The sequence below is a fragment of the Mizuhopecten yessoensis genome, unplaced genomic scaffold (genome assembly GCF_002113885.1).
Source record: "Mizuhopecten yessoensis strain PY_sf001 unplaced genomic scaffold, ASM211388v2 scaffold6135_1, whole genome shotgun sequence".
Lineage (NCBI taxonomy): Eukaryota > Metazoa > Mollusca > Bivalvia > Pectinida > Pectinidae > Mizuhopecten > Mizuhopecten yessoensis.
This window is the reverse complement of record NW_018406397.1, coordinates 232,114-254,220: the sequence shown is the minus strand read 5'-3', so window position 1 is coordinate 254,220 and position 22,107 is coordinate 232,114. Positions and strand designations below refer to the sequence as shown.

General features: G+C 35.9%; 1 protein-coding gene across 2 annotated transcripts in view; it reads left to right on the top strand.

The window, feature by feature from the left end:
• The first annotated feature begins 9,501 nt into the window (after positions 1–9,501).
• LOC110451528 (PR domain zinc finger protein 1-like) overlaps positions 9,502–22,107 on the top strand; it is a 57,470-nt gene continuing 44,864 nt past the window's right edge. The window contains exon 1 of one of the 2 annotated variants that reach the window (XM_021499598.1): positions 9,502–9,614. In XM_021499598.1, coding sequence (XP_021355273.1) covers positions 9,542–9,614 — 73 coding nt within the window. In that variant the 5' untranslated portion in view covers positions 9,502–9,541. Of the gene's footprint in view, positions 9,615–16,177; positions 16,510–22,107 lie in introns of those variants that run through there. The other variant, XM_021499597.1, reaches the window with a different exon arrangement.

The following is a 22,107-nucleotide window of genomic DNA, read 5'->3' as shown; positions in this document are numbered from 1 at the left end:
ATGATCTTATGATGAAGGGTGTCAAAATCCCACTGGGATATCTTGTTTAGGATCTTATGATGGCGAGTGTCAAAATCCCACTGGGAACTCTTGTCTATGATCTGATGATGTTGAGTGTCAAAATTCCCCTGGGATCTCTTGTATATGATCTTATGATGGCCAATGTCAAAATTCCACTGAGATCTCTTGTTTATGATCTTATGATGAAGGGTGTCAAAATCCCACTGAGATCTCTTGTTTATGATCTTATGATGAAGGGTGTCAAATCCCACTGGGATATATTGTTTATGATCTCATGATGGCGAATGTCAAAATCCCATTGGAATCTCTTTCTTATGATGTTGAGTGTCAAAATTCCCCTGGGATCTCTTGTATAAGATCTTATGATGGCCAATGGCAAAATTCCACTGAGATCTCTTGTTTAAGATCTTATGATGAAGGGTGTCAAATACCACTGGGATATATTGTTTATGATCTCATGATGGCGAATGTCAAAATCCCATTGGAATCTCTTTCTTATGATGTTGAGTGTCAAAATTCGCCTGGGATCTCTTGTATATGATCTTATGATGGCCAATGGCAAAATTCCACTGAGATCTCTTGTTTATGATCTTATGATGGCGGTTGTCAAAACCCACTTGGATCTCTTGTTTATGATCTTATGATGGCAGGTGTCAAAATCCCACTGGGATCTCTTGTTTATGTTTCTGCTTCTAATCTTTTGAATTTTTATGACTGATGATAATGATAGAACTTCTTTAGTACTAGAAAAATAAACAAAATGATTGACACCTTTAAAATGCTAAACTATTGATGAAACAATAACAAGGTGCAACTTATATTTGATATTTCAGATTATAAACAGTATGATTGTCTTCGAAGTTGGCAGTTACCATGTCATGACCATGGTGACCATGCCATGGAAAAATCCTGTCTTACAGCGACGGCTGATTGACTTCTTCCACCTGACAAAGGTAGGATAACTTTTCTATATTCACAAAATAATTGAACTAGTGAACTAATTGCTTTTAGTGCAATAGTACTTGATCATTTTTCAGTGTATTTTTGGCTTGGCAGGGCTGGTAAGTAATTAGAACATGAAGATGGTGTTGGAAGACAACATGACCTTTATTTTAGGGTCGGAAAGATACACAATGACTAAGGAAAGCTTAAAAGAAAATTATTTGACCAACAGAGCATGATTTTTAAACAAGCTGAAGGAGGCTTGGAATGCAGCTTGGCGACTCAGGCAGCTTTGAAGGTAATATTGACCACTAAGACACACTTGGAAGCCCACATGGAAACTAAAGAGCACTTCGGAAACCATATGAATGCCGAGGTGTGGTTGGGAATGCAGGTTGATGTCTAAGGAGGGTTGGAAGGCAACTTGACCACTCAGGCAGCCATGGAGATAATCTTGACCACTAAGACACACTTGGAAGCCCACATGGAAACTAAAGAGCACTTTGGAAACCATATGAATGCCGAGGTATGGTTGGGAATGCAGGTTGATCTCTAAGGAGGGTTGGAAGGCAACTTGACCACTCAGGCAGCCATGGAGGTAATCTTGACCACTAAGACACACTTGGAAGCCCACATGGAAACTAAAGAGCACTTCGAAAACCATATGAATGCCAAGGTATGGTTAGGAATTGAGGTTGATCTCTAAGGAGGGTTGGAAGGCAACTTGACCACTCAGGCAGCTTTGGGGGTAACCTTGACCACTAAGGCAGACTTGGAAGTCCGAATGGAAACTAAGGAATGCTGGGGAAACAATTTGAACACCAAGATCGGGTTTGGGTTGCAAGTTGACCACTCAAGCAGCATTCGAAGATACCTTGACCACTAAGGTTGCGTTCTAAGGTAACTGGACCAATATAGTAGAGTTACACGGTACGGTACCTTGACCAATAAAGTAGAATTGAAAGGTAGCTTGACCACTTAGGTAGAGTTAGAAGGTACCTTGCCAAATAAGGTCGAGTTAGAAGGTACCTTGACCACTAAGGTAGAATTGAAAGGTAGCTTGACCACTAAGGTAGGGTAAGAACGCAATTTGATCCCTAAGCTAGCACTGAAAGACAAGTCACTACCAAGACAGGTTCAGAGACATCTTGACTACTAAGCCCAGCTTAGATGACAACTTGATCACTATGGCAGGATCACAACATAATTTGATTTGTAAGGTAGTTTTGGAAGGCAACATGACCTCGAAGGAAATAAAAATAAAAAGTAAACTTGATGGTTGTTCAGATGACAATGCAACTGAATGATGGAGGCAATTAGGCCACAATGGCAAGGTTGGAAGCAAGTTGATATCTAAGAAGGGTATGGATTGCAATATGAGCACCAAAGAGGGTCAGGAAGACATCTTGGTCATAAACCAAAGTGGGAAGGCAATTACATTGTTGAAGAAGATCAGAAGGAAACCACAAAAGAATCTCTGAATACAACTTGACCATCAAGGCAGGTTCAGAAGACATTCTGACCTTGAAGAAAGGTTATAAGCCAACTTTGTCTCTAGGGTAAGTTGGATGCCAATTTTACTGCAAAGGCAGGATTAGACCACTGGTCAACAACTACGTTGAAGTTGGAAGGTGACATGCATATGCTCATTAAGGACTTGTGGTAGGACACAATAACTCTAGGATAACTTTGGATGCAGCGTGTCCACCAAGGAAAACACAGAAGGCAAATGTACCAGTAAAAAAGCCTGGAAGTCAACTTTACAATTAAGGCAGTGTTAGAAGTAAAACTGACCCCTATTCAGAGGTAGAATTTAAAGTCATGTTGACCATTTAATTAGATTTCCAGGATAATTTGACCTGTTATGGAAAGTTAGTTTAGTTATATATAGAAAGTTAGTGCATAATTTATTCCTAAGTGGAAATCTAATCTAAGATACCACCTTTTGGATGTCCTAAAAAGTGGTCCCTTAATACAGGCTCATTTCACAATGAACTCAATACAATCGGGAACTTTTTAAGTGGTCTCTTATTAAAGGTGGTCTCTTAATACAGGCTCATTTCACAATGAACTCAATACAATCGGGAACTTTTTAAGTGGTCTCTTATTAAAGGTGGTCTCTTAATACAGGTTAATTTCACAATGAACTCAATACAATTTCAAACATTTTAAGTGGTCTCGAAGCACAGGTGGCCTTTTAATACAGGTTCAGTCACATTGAAATCAGTACAATGGGGAATATTTAAAATGATATCTTAACACATGTGGCCTTTCAATTTCAGGTGCAGTTCACAATGAAATCACTGCAATGGGGAATATTAAAAGTGGTCTCTTAACACAGGGGGGCTCTTAATCCTGGTTTAACTGTTCACAATGAAATGACTACAATTGGGAACATTAAAAGTGGTCTCTTAACACAGGTGGTCACTTAATACAGGTTTAGTTCACAATGAAATGACTACAATGGGGTATACTAAAAGTGTTCTCTTAACACAGGTGGCCTTTTATTGCAGGTTCAGTTCACAATGAACACATGTGATTAGGTTAGACTGTATTGACACATATAATTCACTCTAAACCATGAACCAACGTCAATGTTAGTTTGTTACTGGTCTGTACAACTGTAGAATACTCCAACATGCTACCCTGTGCTGTTTACGGAGGAAGAAAGCCAGCTGAGAGTCGGAGTATCTCACCCCATACTGAGTAGCAACACGAACCCTCACCTCTATAATTCTTGTACGTTACCCTCTCACCTGTTCCAGATACACCTGGTTTTTTTCATAAATATTTGTCTACGTTTGTGAGTTTGTGTCACCTGTTACTTCAATATGTATGAGATATTTAAAGCATCATAACTTTTTCTGAGATATTTCATTTCTTTGGTCATTGTCTTGTGCACTTGATTATGCCCTTGACTATGCAGATCTTAACTTAATAATGCTGTTTTTTACTGACATTAATTTAATACATGTACTATGTTTTTGCAGATCTAACCGTAATGCAGTTTTTTGGCCGATCTCAAAGATCTTAACTCAATGTAACTTTAAGCATAGTTTTACTTTACATATCATATATACTTAATGCAGTTCTTTGCACATATTAAAAATCATAATTTAATACAATGTTTAGCAGATTTTTCTTGGATTCAACATTTAGCAGATCTTAACTTAATTGCAGTTCTTTGCAGATATTAAAGATCTGAACTTAATGCAATGTTTAGCAGATCTTTCTTGGATTCAACATTTAGCAGATCTTAACTTAATTTCAGTTCTTTGCAGATATTAAAGATCTTAACTTAATGCAATGCTTAGCAGATCTTACACTCGATGCATTATGCTTAGCATGTCTTATCTAAATTCAGTACCTGTAGATCTTAAATTAAGGCCTGTGCTTCGCAGATCTTTTCTTAATCCAATACTTGCCAGATTTAATTCATAGCAAAAGAAGTTTATATCCAGAAATCACTGTTAAAATAACTGCTTTGAAAATGCAGCGGTGAATTTAGGTTAGGAATTACCTGTTTCTGATGAGAAGACTTTGATAGTTTTTTACCTGCTATACATGGTCCAGTGATTTTACTGCAGTGACTGATTCACTAACCCTAAATTACAAACCCTAAACAAACCATGAAATGGTGATAAAGATTGTTGGGAGCCGAGACGATCAGATTTGTTTTCATGTAAAGGAGCGGATTTATTGACAAATACTCTTTGGACGGAAGTAAGACTTGTCTATTGATCTGGTAATGATGGGCATCTTCATCTTTTGTCGATTATAGCTGCGGTGATAATTTACCTGGCGCACAAACTCTCCTTGTAGGACAACCTATCATGACAATAAACAGCTTTAAACAATATGTATTGTTGGAAATTGTAGGGAAAAAAGTCATTTTCTGATCATTACAGTATCCAGAATTGGCCTCTTTTTCATAGTTATTCTTCCATGCAATGCTCCCTGGTTTATTCGGCACTATTTGTCTTCCAAATTGCCGTCATAGAAGGGAAGGTAAAGGCTTCAGGAAGTGTTAATCATCGGGTTCTCCCGAATACAGGTAAAACATGGATTTTTAATTCGTACTATCCCCGATGACCTATCGTTATGGTTTTTGATTTCCTGTAATACACGCTTAATGCCTGTCCATAACGTGATGTCACATAATTAATCAAAGTTCCGCGACTCAGGTGAAGAGATTTTTCATATGGTTTTCAGGGGAATCCAGCATCATCATTTGTTTAATTCCATTACAGTACAGTAATTTTTTGAGAAAAATAATATTTTGCACCTTTAAAGGTGCATGATCCCTCAACTGTGAGCGATATTTATAATTGGAAATGTGCCGACTTTCACCATTTATGAAAGGTTTAAAATCAATCTAAAATATCCATTTTCATATACAATGTATACTGTCACATCTTTTTTGCTGAAGTTAGATACATGTAAAGGTTTAAAGGATACAGTAGAGATAAAAATGGAAAGAAGAGACAGATAAATTGTGTGGCACTAACACCAGTAGTTCTCACATACCTGATATCCGGCATGATGTAGTTGCTATGGTAATGAGGTAAAAGTTAATAATAGGTTATCCGATGGTTCTGTGGACACCCAGTGATCGTTACATTTCAACTTCTCTCAAATAAATGATATGGAGGGGAGAAAATTGTCTGCACTATGCTAATCTGTCCATAAAATTCACACATATTCAATTTCACACTCTCTCCCCACCCTTATGATAATCACCGGCAAGTTTCTGCAATTCCCTTCACGATTTCTCCTTGTGGGTTTTTTAACTCACCTGGTCCAAACGACCATGGTGAGCTTATGGCATACCGCAGCGTCCGTCATCCGTTCGTCAACTTTTCCTTTAAAACGCTACTTGTCCTGAACGGCCAAGTAAATTTTGACTAAATTTGGTCTGGAGTATCCTTAGGCCAAGATGACTCAATTTTGTATAAACGGTGGATGTGGCCCCCATGGGGGCTGAGGGGTGGGGCCCGATAGGGGAAAAATAGCAAATTCTTTAAAATCCTTCCACTTCTATAGGAATGAAAGGATTTGTTCCATATTTAATCAGAAGCATCCTTGGGTGAAGGGAACCAATTTTGTATAAACCATGGGTCTGGCCCCACTGGGGGCTGAGGGCGGGGCCCAAAATGGAAAACATAGCAAATTCTTTAAAATCCTTCTTATTCTGTAGGAATAAAAGGATTTGGTCCATATTTGGTCTGAAGCATCCTTGGGTGAAGGGGAACCAATTTTATATAAACAGTGGGTCTGGCACCCCTCGGGGCTGAGGGGCGAGGCCCAATAGGGGAAAAAGAGCAAATTATTCAAATACCTTCTTCTTCTGTACGAATGACATGATTTTGTCCAAATTTGGTCTGAAGCATCCCTGGGTGAAGGGGAACCAATTTTGTATAAACCATGGGTCTGGCCCCACTGGGGGCTGAGGGGCGGGGCCCAAAATGGAAAACATAGCAAATTCTTTAAAATCCTTCTTATTCTGTAGGAATAAAAGGATTTGCTCTGAAGTATCCTTGGGTGAAGGGGAACCAATTTTATATAAACAGTGGGTCTGGCACCCCTGGGGGCTGAGGGGCGAGGCCCAATAGGGGAAAAAGAGCGAATTATTCAAATACCTTCTTCTTCTGTACGAATGACAGGATTTTGTCCAAATTTGGTCTGAAGCATCCTTGGGTGAAGGGGAACCAATTTTGTATAAACGGTATGTCTAACCCCCCTGGAGGCAGAGAGGTGGGGCCCAATAGGGGACATAGAGGTAAAACCTTTAAAATCCTTCTTCTACCATAGGGATAAAGGGATTTTATCCTAATTCAGTCTGGAGCATCCTTGGGCCAAGGGAACCCAATTTTGTATAAGCAGTGGGTGTGGTCTCCCAGGGGGCAGAAGGGGTGGGTCTCTGTTTGAAGTTTGTTCTTGCTATATCTCAAGTACTGGATGGATCTTTCTGAAATTTTATATGTACTTACAGCACCTACCATGGAGTGCTATATCTTTACTTCATACCAATTATTTTAAACATATTCAGGTGAGCGATGCAGGCCCTCTGGGCCTCTTGTTTTTTTTAACTTTTGTGTCTAGGTAAGTAAGAAAGCTAGAATATGTTCAAGAGAATCTTTAAAGACATACATAATGATTAGCTGATCAGATAAATTTTGAAATTCTGTCTTAAAAAAATATTGAAATAATTTCATTATAAACTCATTCCTTATGCATGGGTTGCTTGAGCTTCGAATGCAGTTGTGTAAGTTCAGCAAGTATTAATGAAACGATGCAAGTTATCAAAATAACAGAAATAAAGAGTACTCTGTAACGACAATTTTTTTACTTAATTAATCCACCCAAGTTTGTTTTTTATTTTAACAGAGAAAAAAACCCAGATAAAATGTGTAAGGTAACATATATTCTTAATTCTTCAATAAAAACACATATAATGTTTAAGGTAGCATATATCCTTAACTGTTACATAAAAACACATATATTGTGTAAGGTAGCATATATCCTTAACTCTTACATAAAAACATATAACATGTAAGGTAGCATATATCCTTAACTCTAACATAAAAACACATATAATATGTAAGGTAGCATATATCCTTAACTCTTACATAAAAACACATATATTGTGTAAGGTATCATATATCCTTAACTCTTACATAAAAACATATAACATGTAAGGTAGCATATATCCTTAACTCTTACATAAAAACACATAATATGTAAGGTAGCATATATCCTTAACTCTAACATAGAAATATATAATATGTAAGGTAACATATATCCTTAACTCTTACATAAAAACACATATAATTCTAAGGTAGCATGTTCCTTACCTCTAACATAGAAGTATAAAACATGTAAGGTAGCATATATCCTTAATTCTTACATAAAAACACATATAATATGTAAGGTAGCATATATCCTTTACTCTAACATAAAAACATATAATATGTAAGGAAGCATATATCCTTAACTCTAACATAAAAACATATAATGTGTAAGGTAGCATATATCCTTAACTCTAACATAGAAACATATAATATGTAAGGTAGCATATATCCTTAACTCTAACATAAAAACATATAATGTGTAAGGTAGCATATATCCTTAACTCTAACATAAAAACATATAATGTGTAAGGTAACATATATCCTTAACTCTTACATAAAAACACATATAATTCTAAGGTAGCATTATCCTTACCTCTAACATAGAAATATAAAACATGTAAGGTAGCATATATCCTTATCTCTTACTTAAATGGCAGGTTTTATTTATAAGGTAGCATATATCCTTAACTCTATTAAAGTATAAATTGTAAATAGCGTATACCCTTTCTAACAGAAATCCCAGGTGCAATTTGTAAGGTAGTATATATAATCAAAGCGATCACAAATAGCATACTAAATTATTACTCAACCTCGGATACAAATCTCAGGTGTAATATAGCATACATATACAGATGGGAATCTTCAACTCTGACACAAACTTTTAAGATATTTGTATTCTTTTTGTTATCATTGTGAAAGTAAATTTTCTAGGTTATTGGAGGTCATGATTAGATTGACTAGATTTTGATCTACACAGATTGTTTTTTTTTGTACGGCTGAAGTATAATAGCAATGGTCAGTGAAGGGCCTGGGTATGTGTGACAGTGAGTATTCCTGTTCAGGCCTATTGTAAAAGCATGTTTGTTATCATTTTCACAACAAAATTTAAAAGGAAATAAAATTTAAATTTATGATTACAGTTTGCGATTACCAACTCAATTACCATATGAGTGTTGTACGTGGGTTCATCATAATTATATATTCCGAGTATAAAGTATACTTTTCCTATGAAAAAACCCAGCAACAGTTTCAATAAGATTTTTTTTAATTTCAAATTGAAAGGTACACAATCAAATTGGAAATTTAACAGTCCAATAAGTGTATGATATGTATACTAATGCATTTGTACATTGAAATAGGACTAAACTTGTAGCTCTTTTGTCCGAGCCTGCTCAGTGACGAGACAGGACACAAGAACTTAGATGAGAAAGATTAAATGCTGTTGAAATAACGATTTTTTGTTCCAAGTTACCAGAAAGAATACATTTTTTTTTCATAACCAATGTACAATATGGCCTTTTTTACTGATCCGACTCCCCTACTGGGAATTCATTTATTATTTCTTAACGTGATGTTACTATTGTAAAAGCCGTTTGAATAACTTGAAATCCTCTCCCATACTAAACTGTCTAGGCAAGTCAGGGAAGACGATTGCAATCTATTGTGAAGTAGGCGTGTATTATCCCAAGTCGAAAACGGCTACAGTTGATCAGTTCGACTTTGGCTATTACTGGTCAATAGCCGACGAGACAATGCTCCTAGATCAAATTACGCTACTACCCACTTGCATGTTACCAGGTTGGTTTTTTTAGCTAACGAAGAATCGAGATTTTCAGATTGAGTTGAGATTTCAATGAAGTGTAAAACTATATGCTCAATATAAAATGTTAATAAAGTCACTGGTCACAGTTTGGTAAGGTTCGGACTAGGAGTGGACGGAGATCGTCATGGCCGGTTGTACACAAACATCCGCTGCACTGGCTGAGGGCAGTCACGTAATCCAATCGGAAGAACCAACAAGTAGGTTTAATTGTTTTTTCCCCCCCATAGTTAATGCCTTCCGCCATTTTTATTACAGTAATTTGACAGTAGGGGCAAAGAATGACAATGATATGTAAATTACTGGTGACCCTTCGTAATGGATTTATTCAATTTGCTTAGAAAAATGGAAATAATTATAGGGATTATTTGAGGTTTTTCATTAACATTTAGTTAAAATGTGCATTAATTATTTCAGTTGGATTTACTTGATACGTTATTCAGGTTTGATTCTTCTCAATGCAAACAAATTTCAATTTAATTTGTTGGATAATTATTTTACAGATCATTATTTCTGAATTATAGACATCCAGATTAAAAATAAACGATTTTATAAAGGGGATAATTTTGAAAATAATTATTTTCATACAGATCATTACTACAAAATTTTAGATATATATTTGTATAATTAAGAATGGCGGCATTATTATCTAAAGTAAAAAACTCAAGAAATTTCTTTGTAAATCCTTCTTTAATCTATTAATCTAGATGGTGGGCAATTCTTTTAATTTTTAGGGAGATATTTCAGATAAAATGATTTTTTTTGTGGTTATTTATCACACTGACTTTAGATACTGATCAGTCTGCCGGGATGTTTTTCAAACCCAGTATTAGCTCAAGGAAATGAATTTTTCCGAGACTATTAATTGAAACAAGTTATTCGTACGTGAAAGATAATAACCTCGGAGAAGAACACTGGCAAGTGAGTTCATAGTTTCTAACACGATTTGAGAGAGATTGATTACACTACAAGTGTTTCCCAGGCGTTTTATCCAAATATCACAAAAGATTATCACAACTACTGATTTCCCTAGTCTTATGTTTGTGACAATCTCAATGCTGATACTTATCTCTGTCCACCGACCATCAGATGGTGGGACTGATTTCAACCTTCCCTTGCTAACATAAGAATGTCTCCTTTTGTTGAACACTTGTGCAACAGGGAAATGGAGAGAAAAAATGAGAAGTTAAGGTTTTGACGTTGTACTTTTAAAATTATCAGTAATATAGATATAGTAACATTTTCTAGGTTTTTAAAACAAAACAAAAAACAACAATGTTTCACTATTTTCCTTCTTTTTGTTTTCACATAATTTTTATTTAAGTTGCAGGAAATTTTTAATAAAAGACATTTTTAATTTTATTGTTTTACTGACAGGGATGCGTAAGTTTTTAAAAGTTAAGAAACATATTTTGTTTCAGTTGCTTTGTAGTTTTTGTTTTCATATTTTTAACCTGTCAATTATTGCTTCCTCCTAGAGAAGACGTTTCATATTTTCTCATCAAAATTTAGTGTGCGAAGTTTTCCTTCCTTATGCATTGATTGATTTTTCTAAATATACACAAACACATATCATAATTGAACTCAAACCAACAGTTTGAGACAATTTACTTTGAACTATGATATAAAAGATTAAATAAAATAGTAAAAGATTGAATAAAGTCTTTAATATTAATAATAATATAAGTCATAGGGCAGAAACAAAATTTGATATACAATAGTATTCAAGACATCTAGATAATAAAAATGTACTAAAATATAATACTGTAGATCTCAATTTAAACGTGGACAAATTGAACTGTTTCTAATTAGGATCTAAGACAACAAACAAATTCTTGAAAATATTTGATTTGATGACTTTTGAAAATGGCTAATTAATATAATTATCAGTAAGAATTAAAAACAAACAAAAAACACCTGTAATTTTAGAATTGTTTAAAGTAGATACCTGTATGGTTTCAAATGAATTCAAAACAAAAAGAGTAACAGTTTTTGCTGTAATTGTTTTTTAAAAGAGTAAGAAAACACTCCTGAGAAAGGGCCAAGTGCTGACCCTTGAAGAAGACTCTTTATTTCTCGGGAGATTTTCATCTCATCTGATTTAGTAGTCTAGGAATCGGGTTTAGCGGCCTTAGAAATGTGTGTAACTTGATGGTGAGAATATCTCTTGTCTTTCTTTGATAAAACATTTCCTCATTCAATACATTGAAATAGAAACTGGGACATTTAGCCCATATGATGACATCGAAATACTTCGTCATTGTTGTACGTGTTGCCTGTGTACATCTTCAGAAATGGAGGTATGTTCTGGTGATGAGTTTCGTTTGAAAGGAGCCAATGAGGCAGCATAAAAAGAGACAGGAGTTTCAGTAGCGTGCAAGTAAACTTGTTTTTCGAGGAATAGGTTACGGACAGAGAATTCGGATCAGTTATCTGGTAAAAATCTCACTTACTGGTGATGAAAATCCTGAGAAAATTAGGAAAACAAGTTACGGAAGAAAAATTATACCTTTCAAAGAATTTTAAATGAATTACATTTGGTATGGGTGTGCGAAAAAATCTGGATGATATAAATCATTGTCATTCAGACTCTTTATCTTGCGCATTATTAAAAGTAATCTTCAAAGCCATTGTTGAATCAAGACAACTACAAATTTAAACGTATCAGGTAGTTTTATTAGTGACTTTAGGATAAAAAAAATCCTTCCTGGACGACTCATGATGAAGTAGTGTTTATTTTCTATGTGAAGTGATAATCTACCTGGCCAGTTTAATGTTCTAAAACATGGCTCACTTTTCAACAATGCAACAAACTCTATTGAAACTTTAAATTAAAATAAATTAAATTCAAGCTTTTCACTTTTTATGAGCAGATAGGGTGGAAGAAATACTGGCTCCGATTTCATGGTGGAATGTTAATGCCTTGCCTTAAGGACCCAGTGGTGTATTCAATTTGTTTTTGGTTTTGTCCATTTGTGTTGACACAGAAAAAAATCGTGAGGAAAAACGAGAGATTTAAGATTTCTATCACATTTACATCTTTCTCTCATTGTGTAGTAAGAGTAAATATAGCGATGGTAAAAGTGGGACGGATTTCTGAATCAGATACATAACAACTTGTCTAAGTTTTCAACAGATACAGATAGATTCGCGACGGTTACAAAGGGAATCAACTCCATGACATTTTAGTGTTGTTTGAGGAACAGCTTGTAGTCGCCCATCGCTTTGTTGTTATCAGAAACAAAAGATTGGTCGTGAAATAGAAAACTGATGAAATCTCATTTGTAGGTAAAAGTATACTAGTTCAACGAAACAGACAACCGATAAAATCTCCTGTCTGTATGTCATCAGTCGCAGGAACAAATAATGTCTCTGGGATGACCGGCAAAAAGATTCCCTAAATGTAAAGAAACTGAAAAGTATACGTCGAATCAAAATTTTACAAAGGAACAAAAATGGAGGCACTTTTATTTATTATGTTTATCTAGAAACAACCTTGTCATCTGGTTCGATGAGTACGAAAACTTAACTAAAAAAACACAAAAGAAAACGAAAACTATCTGAAATGTAAACGCGAGTCTGGAACAAAAAGGGAAGGTCTCTTTTGAGGGGGTCATCTTTTGTGTTTGATCTTTGATTACAGTGTATAATATAATGTTACGCAGATAAATCTAAAGTTTGCTCTTTTGGATGGAAATCTTGCTTCTTAATTTCTTATTTATTTTCTTTTTTCCGAACTTGATATCTAGATTAAACCTTCGTCCCTTTCCCATCCCTATTGAACTCTCCTCCATATTGATCTGGATCAATCTAATAGTCTCTGATAGGGGTGGGAGCATTGTGTTTTGGGGATGGTATCAGTTTAGATCAAAACTTTAGAAGAGTTTGGTACAAAAACTGGCCATCTTTCTGCACCAATTTCACCTTAGCAACAAGGGCAGTTAACTCTTTGATAATGAGGATCAAATGAAGACAATTGAGACTTGTAATCCACATGTAAACAGAGATTTATTGATATATAATAACCAGAAATTTCCTTCTTCACATTTTAGTACACGCAAGAAACCACCATCCAAACGTATGACATTGTTTGAACTTTTAATGTCCTTTATTAAAAGGAGGGGGAGGTTTAAGGAGGGAGAGAAGTGGGGAAGGGAGAGAGGGGAGTGAGAAAAGAGGATGGGGAGGGGTAAAAGCCAGGTTGGGAGGTCTTGGTAAAAATCATTTTAAAAGATAAAGTGGAGATGAGAGGATAGATAAAATTATTATTAACGATGAACTAATCAACTTACCATTGATATGATTAAGAAGGAGGGGGAGTATATTACCAGTACAAGTAAAGAGCCGTCTTGTTTGAACCATTGCATGTATCAATAAAAAACTTGCAGTTTTGAAATAAAAAGTAACACAAGAGCACAGCGTAAATAAAACTGTAATTAATTGAAGATAGTTAATCACTTTGGAATGAGGCCGGGACTGGAATTCTCTTTGAGTTTTACACCTGATTGAACAAGCGGCCATATTGCTTAGTTACCATGTAATCGTGGCAACTGTCTCCGGTCAGGTCCAGCTGGTCTTCAGCATAAACACTTACTCCTCATCACATGTTACATTATCGTAAAACACAAACTCAGTACATGTCAACCTTCATGGGGCCCTATAGGGGCATTTATTGTAGTCCTGCAGGACTCAAAAATTCTATTCTCAGATTTTAAAAAAGTGCCAGTATTTTTTTTGTTGCAGGAAATAAAAATTGTTTCTGGTGTATATTGCACTTCATTTTATAACTTTTTATTTTCTTTTTTAATATAGATTTTTTGAATTCACAATTCTGATTTATTTTTGATACCCCTTTTTTTATTGTGTACCTAAATTAAAAGTTGCATTGCTGATCATGTTACTTTTTAATGATGCTGAGAAGTTAGGCAGAAGCAGTGTCGTCAGTCTGGTGACAGCTGACTGGTCTCTTTCGTAGTGGACACTGATGGATTGACCATTAGTTCCCAAAGAATTCAAACGCAGCATTGACCAAGACACCAATTTTTGATGACAAATCATAGGCCTGATACAACAGAGGAATTCCCTTTTCAAAATGATTGATTAAGTTACTGTCAGTGTTTTTGCTTTTCTTTCAGTCTGTTGACATGGATTCTTTTAACCTTTTTATTCTTTTTGTGTTCCCATGTTTGCCTATTATAGCATTGACAAGGATTTTATTAAACCAGGCATGAAAGAATAATTTCAAATTTCCCTTTATGTAAGTTTATTGTGAGAGGAAAAAAATGCAATTTTTCAATGTTCCCATCAGAAAAGAAATTTTACAAAGGAAATAATTTTCTTTTTTTGCGGATTAATAAATATCAAAAAATTAATTTGATTCCTATAGAAAAACGTTTTTTCGTAAAATATTTATTTAAAAGGTTTTATAATTAGGCTATTACCAGTTAGAACCAATACCTGGAATCACATTATCACAGTAAGGTAGAAGAAGAAAAGGAAGGAAGAAATAAATTGCTCAACCCTTTCAAATTTTGGTTCAGATCTTTATGTTTTGCCTGGTATAAAAAATAACAGCACAAGTAAGACACGTTCTTCTGTGTTCACTTGATTGCCATTGTATAAACCGCAAAACGAAAAACAAAAAAATATGCATTTCAATTCTCTTCAATCTGCATATTGAAGACAAGTGTTGTCTTTGATGAGCTATAAAGTTTCAGATATTTTAGAAATTTAGAGTGGAGAGACATGGCATTATTTCCATTCTTGTCCAGGGCTTGGTGCGCAAGGGATCTATGATGAGATGGATGGTGATTTGTCAGACAATGCTCGCTGTTGTTATTTTTATTTGAAGTTCTTTGTTTACTGTGATGGCCGTTTCGTAATGATCGTGAATAAGTAAAACAGACAACTTGTTAATGTACCGGTAAAATTTATCTTCCCTAAGTGGAAATTTTTCCCTAACTGTATAGGTGGTTTTTTTAATGCTTTACTCCAGAATGTAAATATTTCCTATCCATGCTGACAGGAAAGTAACGTTTTTTGTTAAGTTTTAATTTCGTATGCAATATTCTTACCAGTAAATTAGACTGACTCGACTGAAATGATCCTATCTTTCTGCCTTCCTGACATCTTTAAACAGCGTTAAACTATCAGCTAGATATATGGCCCATAATTCATTCACCATTAAATGTTCATGGGCTGTGTTGACATCAAATGCCTTTATCAATGACATCTTGAATATTATGTGAACTTTTTTTTATTTTCCCTTTCAACCTTTCATTTTCATAATTCCCTTCTTTGGTATTAAGAGATACAGGTAAAATCCATCATTATTCTGATGTGGTGAGGATTCAGTTTCAGGTTTAAGAACATTATCAGAGGGTATTTATGGGACAGATTTTTCTAGAGTATCGTAGCAAACTATATCACGGAATAATCAGCTACTTAATTTAGCATTAACAGCAGGTGAAAGGAACGCACAGTTAAGATAGTAAAAAAATGGACTTTTTAAGCTAACTTTTATATGTGATGAGCACTCGTTATGGAAATATTAAACGATTAAACTCATTTTTCATTGTTCTCTTTTATGACGAGCGGACACTTTTAAAAGATCTTTTTTTTTGAAGAGGAGAATTGTGCCGAAATGTTTTCATTGAATAGTTTAAGCGTGAATTGTGTGGTCACGGTCGATTAATTGGTCTTACCCGGGGTGTATACACGAGAGGCCGAGGATGAGAGAGTAGTATGTACACATCCCTACAAACCTCCACAGTTGCTACCCACTTGGTGTTTGCTCAATGCTATTATTGTACACGACGATTCAATCGGCTGTGGTGAATTTTTTCCTGGTGGGACAGTAATTGGCATGTCACCGAGATCATTGAGTCGTGTTTAATTTTTTGAACTGAGAATCTGAGGGAGCTTGGATGTATGTAGAGGAACAAAAAATGATTCTGATACCAAGTAAACAGAAACGTGACAAAATGAAGCTCATTGACATTGAGAAAGATAAAGAAACTGATTCAGATGAAGACAAAGTTTCCAGTCCCCGGACCCGTGATCAGGAAACCCATCCTAGTTCTGACCGTCGCAAAGGTTAGACAAATCAAGTGATAATTTATATATATATTAAGTAATTACTGATTAATTCATGATGATGATGAAGAGTGCCTTCTGATTCACTTAGCTTACTAATATTGGGTATTTTTCTCTCTCGTTTCTGCTGTGCACATATATTAAAAAGTATGTGGTATTCATCAATATTATTAAATATTGATATAATTATTTATATAAAATTTTAATTTTCAAATTATAAAAATCAATGTTTATAATATTTTTATGTTTTCATTGGTGAAGAATGATTTTTGTGAAGTTATAACTGATCCATAACTTTTTTTTTAGATATTCTTATTATTCCTGATTAGATTGATTTCAGTGCTGATTTAGCTGAAGATTTACCTACATTTTCTGAATTTAATTACCAGTATTTCTAAAGTTAACATGGAACAGAACAGAATTAATTTAAACTGTTTACAATAAATACCCAGACACATTTCTGCTATTCTGAATGTCATTGTTACAATACAAAATAAATTCTAAAGCTATTGCACAGGGTGGTGGAAACCATTTATCAAACTCAACATTTTTACAGTTATAACTTAATCAGATCTACATGTAAAAACTTTAGCCTGTTAAACACAATCAATTAAAAAAATGTCATAAAAGAGAAAGAATTCCGTCATTTTAACACTAACTTCCATTGTCTTATCTCCGGGGAGAAGATTTTACGCTTGAGGATTTTGTTTTGTGAGCTAAAAAGGCTCTGGTAGATGGAGGGATAAGGAATTTATCTTATTATCAGATAACAGGAGGAGGGGGGGGGGGGGGGGGGGGGGGGGGGGGAAAGTCAGTGATCCTGCTCTGGAGGACACCTGCATGGGGGACAATTCTTAATTCTGACAGTCTTCCATTTTTGGTTTAAATTGGCCCAGTTATCTGTGGAGGGATCTTACTGCAGCTCCGGGGCAGTCATAACTATACCGTGTACAATACAGCAAGTACACCAATGGATACAAATAACAATTACTGTCTGATGGTTGAAAACCAAATTAAACTTGTCACTTACATTTTAAATTTCTAGATGTCTTAACCTCTTTTTAAATTGAATACATTAGTACATGGTATGGCTATAATTTCATTTCCTTTTTTTTTGTCAAATCATTTATCTTGTCATAAGATGATTAAATAATTATAACTGTAAAAACTAATGTTTATGTCTAAGCGAGTAAAAGGCCAAGTTTATTTTAGCACTGTAATTGATATATAATTGGTATACATAGGTGTACCTACCTGACCTCTCACTTCTGTCCGGACCAATGAAACAAATGATCTATTGTAGTTGTCTCGTCGCAGCACCAGTTGAAAAGGTCAATTAGAAAAAAAGAAAGGGACGTTTTTATAAACAGATATGTTGTGAAGATTTAACCTGTATCAGGTCCCTATTACAAGTGACCTCTGTATGAAGGTGTACCCTGTATCAGGTCCCTTTAACAGGTGACCTCTTTATAAAGGTGTACCCAGTATAAGGTTCCTATAACAGGGGACCTCTGTATGAAGGTGTATCCTGTATCAGGTCCCTATAACAGGTGACCTCTGTATGAAGGTGTACCCTGTATCAGGTCCCTATAACAGGTGACCTCTATATGAAGGTGTACCCAGTATCAGGTTCCTATAACAGGGGACCTCTATATGAAGGTGTACCCTGTATCAGGTCCCTGTAACAGGTGACCTCTATATGAAGGTGACCCTGTATCAGGTTCCTATAGCAGGTGACCTCTGTATGAAGGTGTATCCTGTATTAGGTCCCTTTAACAGGTGACCTCTATATGAAGGTGTAACCTGTTTCAGGTCCCTATAACAGGTGACCTCTGTATGAAGGTGTACCCTGTATCAGGTCCCTATAACAGGTGACCTTTATATGAAGGTTACCCTGTATCCGGTCCCTATAACAGGTGACCTCTATATGAAGGTGTACCTTGTATCAGGTCCCTATAACAGGTGACCTCTATATGAAGGTGACCCTGTATCAGGTTCCTATAGCAGGTGACCTCTATATGAAGTTGTACCCTGTATCAGGTCCCTATAACAGGTGACCACCATATGAAGGTGTACCCTGTATCAGGTCCCTATAACAGGTGACCTCTATATGAAGGTGTACCATGTATCAGGTCCCTATAACAGGTGACTTCTATATGAAGGTGTACCCTGTATCAGGTTCCTATAACAGGTGACCTCTATATGAAGGTATACCCTGTATCAGGTCTCTATAACAGGTGACCTCTATATGAAGGTGTACCCAGTATCAGGTCCCTATAACAGGTGACCTCTATATGAAGGTATACCCTGTATCAGGTTCCTATAACAGGTGACCTCTATATGAAGGTGTATACTTTATCAGGTCCCTATAACAGGTGACCTCTATGTGAAGGTGTATCCAGTATCAGGTCCCTTTAACAGATGACCTCTATATGAAGGTGTACCCTGTATCAGGTCAGTATAACAGGTGACCTCTATATGAAGGTGTATACTTTGTCAGGTCCCTATAACAGGTGACCTCTATATTAAGGTGTATCCAGTATCAGGTCCGTATAACAGTTGACTCTGTATGAAGGTGTACCCAGTATTAATTCCCTATAACAGTTGACCTCTTTATGAAGGTGTACACTGTATCAGGTTCCGATAACAGGTGACCTCTATATGAAAGTGTCCCCAGTATCAGGTCCGTATAACAGTTGACTCTGTATGAAGGTGTACCCAGTATCAATTCCCTATAACAGATGACCCCTTTATGAAGGTGTACACTGTATCAGGTTCCGATAACAGGTGACCTCTATATGAAAGTGTACCCAGTACCAGGTCCGTATAACAGGTGACCTCTTTATGAAGGTGTACCCTATATCCGGTCCCTATAACAGGTGACCTCTATATGAAAGTGTACTCAGTATCAGGTCCTTATAACAGGTGACCTCTATATGAAAGTGTACCCAGTATCAGGTCCGTATAACAGTTGACCTCTGTATGAAGGTGTACCCAGTATCAATTCCCTATAACAGATGACCTCTTTATGAAGGTGTACACTGTATCAGGTTCCTATAACAGGTGACCTCTATATGAAAGTGTACCCAGTATCAGGTCCGTATAACAGGTGACCTCTATATGAAAGTGTTCCCAGTATCAGGTCCGTCTAACAGGTGACCTCTATCTGAAGGTGTACCCAGAATCAGGTCCATATAACAGGTTACCTCTATATGAAGTTGTACCCTGCATCTCGTCCCTATTACAGGTAACCTTGTATGCAGGTGTTACATAAGTAAAGCAATGCTTTACAGGTTTACTGTAAATTGATGTCTGCGGAGGCAGTGTAACAGGTGTTCTCATTATGTGGATATTTTCAATTGTATATCAATTGTATAGTAACTTAAGTATATACCTTCTGATATAACTGACAGGCTTCTGTATGCACCAAAACAGGAAGTTTCTGCAAAAGACAAAAGTCCTAGCAATAGTATTGTATGTCAGAGAGCCAATCAGCGCTTAAGGAACTTACAGATTCAGGGCACATTTTTATCTATTGTAGAACATGCTTGTTATTATATCGGAAATGGGCTGGCACTGGGATCATCCTGTTACCCCTGTACTTTTTCACATCTCTCGTTTTCCCTTTATAAGACCACTGACTGGCCCCTGCACTAACCCTACCTTCAAAGCCTCTCTGGACCCGTACTGGGGTCACCAAGTTTTAATGCAGCATTTTTAATCAGACTAAATGAGTGCAAACATTGTTCTTGGAGATGAATTCAGAGATAAATTTTCACTTTCCATATTGCTGGATAATTTGACAAGATGAGATAACACTTCATCATGGTAATCTTAAGCCAGGAGAACAACAGTAATTTCTTATAGCGGCTAGCAACATGTTGTCAAAAGCTTTGGTTTGGAATCCGATGAAACAGTTCTGTGGAGGAACTGTAGACTTAAAAGAATCACTAGAGAAGTCTGACAGCTAGCAGTCCTGGTTTTTTCGTTTGGGTTCGCAATTCCTCTTTGACTTTTTGACTTTAAAGCCTAAAAAATTACGGGAAGGAAATATATTGATAAAGTGTTTAAAGAGCATTAGCTTATCAAAAAATTATCATAGTATGTCAGAGTTTCAGAAGTTGTTTATAGGCCCTCCTGCTGTCCGGCTGGGGCTTGAAATGAAAGTACATGTGTTATCCCTACGGTGAGGTGCTCACCCAACAGTCAAGATAGATCCTCCGTCAGATTACGCTAGGAAATTGAAGCAGAAAACATTTATATTAAAAATCAAATTTGTGTGCCATCAGGCGGATTGAGGGAACAGGTGAGGGTTGGGCCCCGTAGGAGGTAGGGACACTTATCTCATGAGGGGTCAGGCCGGCTGCCAGATCCCTACCCTGCTCTCTGTTGTCCCAGTATCCGGAGCATTCAATTCCTGCCAAAACCTTACGCTATCTAGCTACTATCACCTACTCCATAGTAAGTAAAAGTGAAAGATTGCCTGCAGAGTTACAACCAGCAGAAATACGATAGCAAGCCTAATACACTGTCATATTCTACCGACACTTCACTTGCGCTGCGATAGCACTGCGTTAAAAAATGAAAAATGTATGTATATTTCTTAAAGTAGGAGAATTTCCTACTGTGCTGAAGGGAATATAGAAACGAAAAATAGGTTAGGACGTTCTTATCTGACGAAGTTATTCTGATGAATTATCGTAATTGTTGGTGTCTTTTGGATGGAAATCGTCAAATGTTACAGCCAGGATGGGAGTGTGAATAGCTCGAATGAAACTAAACAGGTTTTGATATAACAGGAAGGTGTGGTTTTTATATAGACTCTTAAAAATGTAATCACTTATCAATGACTTATCATTGCCATAATACTCCATGTTTTTATTTTCGAAAAAATAAACTTCTGATACGTAGAATTTAGTTTCCTGCTTTATTGCGAATATTTTCTCCCTACAACTCTAGTTTCTTACATGAAAGGAAAGGCATGAAAAAAGAGCGATTATAAATTTTATGTGTATAAGATTTTGTGTTATGTGAAACATTGACTTGGTACTTTTCTACAGGAATACTTTTTTTCTGTTCCGTTACAAAAATTAATCATTCGATCTCTCAACTCCCAAGAGCATGAAATGATTCGCATGAACAAGAATGTAGGTATGTATTGTATCCTATTGGATATCATGATTACGCTATACACATAAACGAAAGATGGAGGATTAATGACGAACCACCAGAACTATATACAAAGGTCCTCAACCCTTATTGGAAGTCATTGTTTGAAATCTTCATTTAATTTTTTCAATAGGAATTCTTCACACGAAAACAATGACTGTAGTTAGGTACTAAATTTAATACCTGTTTTCTTTCCATCTGTCTTTATCTCATGATAAAGGCCCTCAATACAATGAGTGCTATACAATTTGTGTTCCATATTACGGTTTTCAAAGCAACGAGTGCTAATCGTTGAGTGTCAAACTTCTAAACAAAATTCTGTCTTCTCCGTTATTTAATGATATCAGATAAATTGCCTCAATTATTTGACCCTGTTTGAACCCTGTATTCACCAGGTCAACTCATTTCAATGGTTGGGTAAAAGGTTTG